Genomic DNA, 9,202 nt, shown 5'->3' with positions numbered 1-9,202 from the left:
AAGTACAAAGAAGTACCACGAGATAGCCAACGTTTCATTACTAAAATTGCCTAATAGTTTGGGATCTAACACTTTTTCGATGAAAAACCTGCTCCGGTTACCACAGTTTGCAATCAGAAAAATATCAATAGTGATATGAAAATCTTCCTCGTGAAACAAATAATTTAATGGTGTAATTTCCATTTCAATTAGATCTTTCCATGGGACGGGCTAGGCCGGGCTCGAGCCAGGCCTATCGAGTTTTTAGATAGAAATGCTCAGTCCAAGCCCAGCCCAGCCAACTATTAATTTAGGCAGGCTCGGGTCGAATTGGGCTCGGGCTAAAAAACCAAATCCCATGCAACCCATATAAACCCATCTAAATATATAATATATATAATTGTTAATTATAAAAAATAAATATATAAATTTATATTAAGAGGCGGTCCGGCCTGCGCCAGCACGTGTTATTTGGATTAATCCCAAGCCCGCCCAAGAAATAGACGGGCTTTAGCAGCCCTGGGTCGGGCTAGACCTAAGATCAATTTTCATTGTACAACCCCAACCCAATGGACACGGGTCTGAGTGGATACCCGGACGCCGAGACAGGTCTAATTTCAATATGGAGTTATAGATAAAAAGAGAATAAAAAAATAAAAACAAAAGAGAAAAGAGAAAAATGAACCGCTCAAAACTTCTTCCAAAAAATCGGGATTCCTTCTAGATGAAACCAATCATAATAATAATAATAATAATAATAATAATAATAATAATAATAATAATAGTAGTAGATGAATGGGTCAGTTAATAATAATTTCAATAATTTAATTTTTTAATACTATAATTATAATATATACTACTCCATTTGTCCCACAATACATGTCTTTTAAAGTTAATACACACTAATTAAGAAATGCAATTAATTTTAAGTAAAAGACTTTGTTACCCTTGTATTAATTGCATCCACTAGTAACTTTATCTATTCGCAATGTAAAAAGTCAATTTAAATAGAGCTATATTTGGTAATAGTAAATTAATGTGCATAGATTGAAACAAAATGACATCTATTATGGAACAAAAAAAATTCTTACATGTATTGTGGAACGGAGAGAGTATAATTTTATTTTACAAAAATTGCGGACGACACTCTTTTACTATTAAATGTAACCCTCTTCGCATATTAAGCACACACAGAAACCCAAGCAATTATAATAATTGCACATAAACAGCAACATAATCAATTAAAATCCCCTTATCATTATTGCATATAAGAAACTCATAATCAAAAAGCTAAATAACCAATAAAACAATTTAATCGACCAATAAAAATTCAGTTAATCTAAATAAATAATTCAGTTTAACAATGTATTAAATCCTAATGAATATCCATAAAATTGCTAATGGGAATGAGACGTTTGTGCTGGCCAACCTGAATCCATAATGAATGAGAAAATTAGCAAACATGATCATCTTCTGTACCTAGACTGAAAATCTCAAGGGGTGAGCTGTCTACTCAATAACCATAAAGAATATAACATAAGCAATTAAGTTTACCTCTTGTCCCAAAAAACTAATCAAATTGTTTATGTTCTAACTAATCCGTCGCTTGCTCCCTAGAATTATAAAACTCATTCCTATAATTAACCAGCGTTAAAGAATATTCAGAATTATAAATGTATATTCAGATTATTCCTAACCCCCACAATATCAATTAAAGTTCGGTATCGGTCTAATTAATTAACTAATAGCTCTGTACTTAAATCTAAAATTGTAAACACTTTTAAAATTCAATTACCATAATATACTAAGTATTTAAAAAACTATTGTATATACTAGAACCTATATGAAAGGGGTAAAATTCTATCTGGAATACGCAATCTGGAGTTTCATCGGAACGCGGTGGTCCATTGTCGAAATTTTATCGGTAGCCAAAAGTACAGTCATTTCACTACTAAAACCGTCTAAAAAGTCTGGATCTAACACTTTTCTGATGAAAAATATCCTGTCCGATCACTACACTTTTTGGTTAAAAAATATCAATTATAATCTCAAAATATTTTTCATGAAATAAGGAATTTAATGGTGTAATTTTCGTTTCACGAGGTGGGCGGAATATGAAGTTATAGAAGAAAAATAAAAATAAAAGAGAAAGATCAGCTTTTCAAAACTTCTACAAAACTAATAATCTAATAATAATAAATAACTAAATAGTTGAATGGATCCATTTAATAATAAGTTCAATAATTAAATTTTTTAATACTATAATTATAATATATGCTTACATAAACCACATACTCCTCTTGCAACTGAAGCGAGCCTAATGTACATTGAATTCATGTTTTTTTCTATGGATTTACTTTATATTGAATTATTAAGTGATCCAAAAGCTATTAGTTTATGTTAATAAAAAAGTTTAATTGTCAGCAACATGTAGTATACTTAATTAATTACGTTTACTTTAAGCATTCTTGAATATTTTATTAAAATAGGAAAATGGTATAGTGGAGATTTTGTTTGAGATCTGTATGGATTAATGGAGTTTTCAAACCAAAAAATGAAAACCATCAAAATGGCCCCAAAGATGCAGCCTGAGGTAATTTCCAGAGAATTTGTAAAACCATCCTTTTCAACTCCAAATAATCACCCATCAGTTCACAACCTTTCTTTCTTTGATCAGATAGTTCCTTCTTTTTATGTGCCTTTACTTTTCTTCTACACAAGTAAAAATGGTGAAACTGATCATCACAGGTCTACTGTGCTCAAAATTTCCTTATCTGCTGCCCTTTCCCACTATTATCCTCTGGCCGGAAGGATCAAAGACGATGTCACTGTCAATTGTAACGATGAGGGCGCTCTATTTTTGGAAGCAAGACTTGAATGTAATTGTGCTGAAATTCTGAACAATCCTGATGATGAAATCCTCAAACTGCTGTTTCCTGATAGTCTATATTATAAAGATTCAACATTGACTGGTCCTGTAGCTGTTCAGGTAACTTATTTTAAGTGTGGAGGAATGTCAATTGGGATATGTCTGTCTCATAAGACACTCGATATGTCAAGTATGACATTTTTCATCAAAGAATGGGCTTCCCTGGCTCGAAATTCTGAAAAAGAAATCAGTCCTGAGTTCAACATAGGATCCTTATATCCACCTCTTGACCTACCAATCCTGACAAAGAAGCAGGAGGCTCCTCCAGTAGTGGACTGTGTTTCAAGGAGGATTGTTTTTAATGGCCTAAAGATCTCAAATCTGAAGGAAATGGTTGCCAATCAAGTTCCAAATCCTACACGGGTCGAAGTAGTCACTTCATTACTGTATAAATCAGCTATTTCTGCAAATGCTAAGGCAACTTCTTCATATTCTTTAAAGCCAAATTTTATGAATCATGCCATGAATCTGCGTACTAAAATTTCGCCTGCATTATCAGAGAGAAACATAGGGAATCTAATTGGGATGTTTCCGGTATTGGCAAGGGAGGATACGGAGATAGAATTAGGGGTTTTGGTGAAGGAATTCAGGAAAGCAAAAACTCAGTTTTCTAATTCCTGTGCTAATACAATAAGCATAAAAGATATATGTCCATTGATCCTCGAAAGCATGAAACCCCTATCTGAATATTTGAATGTTGAACTGTATGTTTGTACTAGCTGGTGCAGGTATCCGTTTTACGAATCAGATTTCGGGTGGGGAAAGCCATTGTGGGTTGCCACAATTCTTATGAACTGGAAGAATTTTATGATTTTGGTAGACACTAAAGAAGGAGATGGAATTGAAGCATTTATCAGTTTGGAAGAAAAAGCCATGGCTGTGTTTGAGAATGATGAAGAGCTTCTTTCATTTTGCTGCATCAATCCAAGTGTTTCGGATTGAACACTTTTGGCAGTATTTTTTTTAGAGTATGGAGCTCAAAAGTGAACTTTTTCTTTGTCGCCTTGAGGAATAACTTCCAACTTTCTAATATCCAAAACTCTGATATGTTGTATGTTATATGGCTTTCAAGTGCTTGACATGTAATTTGATACAGATTGAAAGCGATAAATGAAGGTTTTAATCGTAAACCAACAAAGAGGTTCTTCTCTATCTAAACTAGAAGGAGTGAATCTCAATAAACAAGGTATAAACCTTAGGTTCTCAAAGAGAATGATTTTGATTGATTAAAAAGTTGCCTCATCCTTACAAAATGGGGGTTTAAATACATCCCCCTAATGATAACAATGACAAGGACTACCCCTACTAGGGTTACAATAAGGTTATCAACAAAAGGGGTAAAATAGGTAATACGCCCCGGCAATCAGTACAAAGGTACATGTACGGATTGTCAGGGATGTTGGTGAATTCCTTCGGGAGGAAGTAAACATGGAGATCCGCCCAAGGGTAGCTTGAGGATCCTCCCTTGGTCAGATGTTGATACGCCTCCTTGTGTACTCCTAGATCCGCCCTGATCGTATGTCTTTGGGATCCGCCCTCCTTGGTACCACCTCCGTGGGTGTGATGTCTGAGGATCCGCCATCTGAGGCCGCCAGGACGTGCGTGATCAGTGATCCCAGTTAGGATGTCTACATCATTCTCTCATTCTTTAAAAGATTTCGGCACTGATTCGTCCTTGTTGAACTCCAAAGGGCCATCCGGCTTCCATGGGCTAAGGTCACGGATGTTGAACGCTGGTGAGATTTTACCAAGCCAATTCGGCAATGCTATGTGATAGGCTTTGGCGTTGACCTTCTTGGTGACCTTATATGGCCCGTATTTCCTAGGCCGAAGCTTGCTGCTTGGGGCGTTGACGAGTCTCTCTTTGCCCAAATATACCATAACCTCATCCCCAACTTCAAACTGTAGGTCCCTGCGGTGCTCATCCGCCTTAGCCTTTAATTTCTGATTTCTCTCCTCAAGAGTCTCTCTCACTTCTTGGTGCATCTGCACATAATCCTTGGCCAACTGGTTGGCAGTCACGTTTCCTTTAGGAAGATGGGCTATATCGAGGACGTGATTCGGGGTCTTTGTGTATACTACCTCAAATGGGGATCTCCCGGTCCCCGAATGTACAGAGCCGTTGTAGGCGAACTCAGCTTGGGTTAAAACCACATCCCACATCCTGGGCTTATCCTTACATTTGCTGCGCAGTAAGTTTCCCAAAGTTCTATTGACCACCTCTGTCTGTCCGTCTATTTGGGGATGGGCGGTGGTACTAAATTTCAAAGACGTATCAAACAGAGCCCACAACGTTCGCCAGTAGTGACTGAGGAACTTTGTATCACGATCCGAGACAATGCTCTTAGGTACGCCATGTAGCGTAACAATCTCTTTGAAGAAAAGCTTAGCAGTCGCTGAGGCATCATTAGTCTTGCGACATGGTATGAAGTGGGCCATCTTTGAAAACCGATCAACCACGACAAAGATGGAATCCATGCCTCTCTGAGTTCTGGGTAACCCTAGGACAAAATCCATGGACAGATCCTCCCATATGGTTTCTGGTACAGGCAGGGGTAGCTGCAAGCCAGCATTTGTAGTGCGTCCCTTGGCGGTCTGGCAAATGTAGCATCGTTCTACTAAGTAGGCAACATCTCTCCTCATCTTAGGCCAAAAATAACGGGAACTCACTGCTTCATATGTCTTGTCTCGCCCAAAATGCCCTCCCAGGGATCCGCCATGTAGATCTCGAACAACCTTCTCGCGGATGGAAGTGCAGGGTAAACAAAGTTGGTTGCCCCTCATGAGATACTCATCCATCAGGTGATACGCCCCATCCCCATGCTGGTGCTGACACTTTTCCCAGATACTGCCAAAATCAGGATCCGCCAAGTATTCTCCTCGGATGTGTTCAAAACAATCGGTCTCCAGGTTTACTGTCTTTATTAGTGACACCCTTCGACTCAAGGCGTCCGCCACCTTGTTCTGTTTTCCAACCTTATGGATAAGCTTATAGGGGAACTTATCTATGAAGGCGGACCACCGGGCATGCATGGAGCTTCGAAGTTGCTTCTGACTTCCCAGGTACTTGAGAGCTTGATGGTCAGTGTAGAGGATGAATTCTTTCCCCACCAAGTAATGCTCCCATATTTTTAATGCCCTCACTATGGCATAAAATTCTTGATCATACGTTGCCCACTTTTGCCTTGCCTCATAGAGCTTCTCACTGAAATACGCAATGGGTCTCTTTTCTTCCATCAAGACACCACCAATCCCGACTCCACTAGCATCACATTCAACTTCGAATAGTTTGTCAAAATTGGGATACGCTAGTACGGGTGCTGTACTCAACTTTTCCTTTATCAAGGCGAAGCTCTCCGCTTGAGCATCCGCCCATTCGAATCCCCTTCCCTTCTTCAAACATTCAATCGCCGATAAAAGGTTGCTAGCCCATGAAAACTCCTGATGTCCCCCACGTTCCTCGGAGTAGGCCATTCTCGGATGGCTCTTACCTTCTCCCCATCAACTTGGACCCCATCGCCACTAACCATGAACCCAAGGAAAACCAGGCTTTCCATGACGAAATCACACTTCTTAGTGTTAGCGTATAACTGGTGTTTTCTTAACAGGTCAAACACTATCTGTAAATGCTCCACATGCTCCACCAAGGTCTCGCTATGAATCAGGATGTCATCAAAATACACAACTACAAATTTTCCAATCACCGGGCGAAGCACCTGATTCATCAGCCTCATGAATGTAATGGGGGCGTTAGTCATCCCAAATGGCATAACTAACCACTCATACAACCCATCTATGGTCTTGAAGGCGGTCTTCCACTCATCCCCAGATTGAATTCGTATCTGATGATAACCGCTCCTGAGATCAATCTTGGAGAAGACTTTGGATCCGCCAAGCTGGTCCAGCATATCATCCAACCTTGGAATTGGGAACTTGTACTTGATGGTGATCTTGTTAATGGCCCTGCTGTCAACACACATCCGCCAAGACCCATCCTTCTTGGGTGTAAGTAACGCTGGGACGGCGCAAGGACTCATGCTCTCCCTAACATATCCCATCTCGATGAGTTCCTCCACTTTCCGTCTCATGATGTCATTCTCCTTTGGGCTCATTCGATAATGTGGGAGACTTGGCAAACTAGCCCTAGGCACGAGATCAATATGATGTTGGATATCCCTCAAAGGTGGTAACCCACTCGGCAGCTCTTCAGGGAACAGATCTTGATATTCGCCAAGTAGGCGGGTCACTTCATTCGGCATCTCCCTGTTGCCCCTTTGGGCGGATTCGTGATTCGCCTTCACCATTACAACATACACCATCTGGCTCTCCTCACATTCGCTAACGAATGATTTATGTGTGTGGCAGACCACCATGGTAGACTTCTCATCGGCCTTTGGTTCTCTCATCATTGGCGTAAGTACGAACTTCACCCCATCCTTCATAAATCTATAAGTGTTCCTTCTTCTGGCATGGATGGCGTCATTATCAAATTGCCATGGTCTGCCCAATAATAGGTGGCAGACATCCATATCGACCACGTCACAGCAGACTTCATCCCTATACTCTCCGATCTCAATAGGGACCTTACACTTCTGAGTCACTCTGAGTTCACCCACATCCTTGATCCATCCAACCCTGTAGGGGTCAGGATGCGCCTCCGCCAACAATCCAAATTTCCGAACGGCGCTGCTGCTCACAATGTTCTCCTGGCTACCACTATCAATTATTACGTTGCATCGCCCACTGTTCACAAGACAGCGAGTCTTGAATAGTTGGTGCCTCTGATCGCCCTCTACCCGGCTGGAGACTAGTAATTACCGTATCACATGAATGGCGTGTCTCTCCTCATCCGCCTCGTCATCGTATTCCCCTAAGGGTTCACAAAACACTTCATCCCCCTCTTCATAATCATCTTCACATCTTTCCACCACGTTGGCGCTCTTCCGGCTAGGACACTCGTTGGACCTATGGCCTGGCTCATTGCACCTGAAACATTTAAAAGGGGTTGGCCTGGCGTATGGGTTGTTGTTCTTAGGTGGTATGGGTACCTCCTTGTAAGGCCTAGTATCTCCTCCAGATCCTCTTCCAACGTTGCTAAACTTTGCCCCACTGGCACTCGCCACCTGTTTGCCTTTGTCATAGGGCTTCATATTGCCTCCTCCTCCAGGCGTATACTCAACAGTGGCGGATCTCCTGGATCTCCCGGTTAGTTGGGATTCAGCCTTGAGGGCTAAATTCCTGGCATCTTGCACCCGAACCACCATCTGTGTGCCAATACGATCCTGGATGTTGTATCTCAACCCGTCGAGATACCTAGAGGTCTTTTGGCTTTCAGTTTCTGACAAGTTGGCCCTTGCCGAAAGCCTCAAGAACTCTGAAGTATATTCATGGACACTTCGGGTCCCTTGAGAGCATCCCCTGTAGGAGCTGTAAATATACTGTTCATAATCCGGCGGTAAGAACCGCTCCCTCAACATCGCCTTCATCCTTAGCCAAGATCTAATCGGATCTCTGCCCCCTCTTCTTCTTTCTTCCCTCATCTGATCCCACCAAACTGATGCGCCACCCTTCAAGCGATACGCCACCAGCCTCACTTTCCTCTCATCAGGAATTCCAGCATACTCAAAGAAACGTTCAACTTCCGATAACCAGTCTAAGAATCCCTCTATATCCAGTTCACCTCCAAAAGATGGTAAGTCTATTTTTAGCTTAAAAGCATCATCTCTATCAAAGTTTCCTAGATCTTGGTTTGTCCTAGCAACGCCCACACGTCTATTGTCAACCGGACCAACATCCCTCATAGTCCGAAAGGCACCATCATCCCCAATATCTTCAAAGTCATCACTATCACTATCAGCATTATGAACAAGAACAAAGTCGGGTCTTCTTACCTCAGGATCCCAAGGACCCATTCGTGGAAGTTGGACATTTGCCAATGGCAATCTGGGTGGTGTGGGTTGCCTTTGGGGTCGTTGTTCAAGGACTCCTTCCTTCCTCTGGTCTGACTCTCCAGCGGCTGGTCTGACCAAGGCACGGACCTCCAGTCTGAGGTTTTCCAAGGAAGTGGTTAACTCCTAGAACCGTTGGTCGGTTTGCTTCTGCTGCTCGATGCTGGCCTGGATTTATTTCGCGAGGTGCTCTCTCAGCTCCTCATATCTCCGGTCGCTGGCTTCCATGGAATCTTGCGGTTGTCGGGGTTGAACCATTGCCAAAAGAAGTTTCGGGTCAGGAAACGATCGGCTCTGATACCAACTGATACAGATTGAAAGCGATAAATGAAGGTTTTAATCGTAA

General features: G+C 41.4%; 1 protein-coding gene across 1 annotated transcript; it reads left to right on the top strand.

The window, feature by feature from the left end:
• The first annotated feature begins 2,442 nt into the window (after positions 1-2,442).
• Positions 2,443-4,018, top strand: LOC136230870 (BAHD acyltransferase At5g47980-like). The gene has a single exon (XM_066020063.1). The coding sequence runs from the start codon at positions 2,513-2,515 to the stop codon at positions 3,848-3,850; it is 1,338 nt and encodes a 445-aa protein (XP_065876135.1). The 5' UTR covers positions 2,443-2,512; the 3' UTR covers positions 3,851-4,018.
• The last annotated feature ends 5,184 nt before the right edge of the window (positions 4,019-9,202 follow it).

This window comes from Euphorbia lathyris, chromosome 5 (genome assembly GCF_963576675.1).
Source record: "Euphorbia lathyris chromosome 5, ddEupLath1.1, whole genome shotgun sequence".
Classification (NCBI taxonomy): Eukaryota; Viridiplantae; Streptophyta; class Magnoliopsida; order Malpighiales; family Euphorbiaceae; genus Euphorbia; species Euphorbia lathyris.
This window is presented reverse-complemented; position numbering and strand designations above follow the sequence as displayed.

Excerpts from the sequence above, each read along its gene's own strand:
- LOC136230870 (XM_066020063.1), top strand. The coding sequence starts at position 2,513 with ATGGAGTTTTCAAACCAAAAAATGAAAACCATCAAAATGGCCCCAAAG.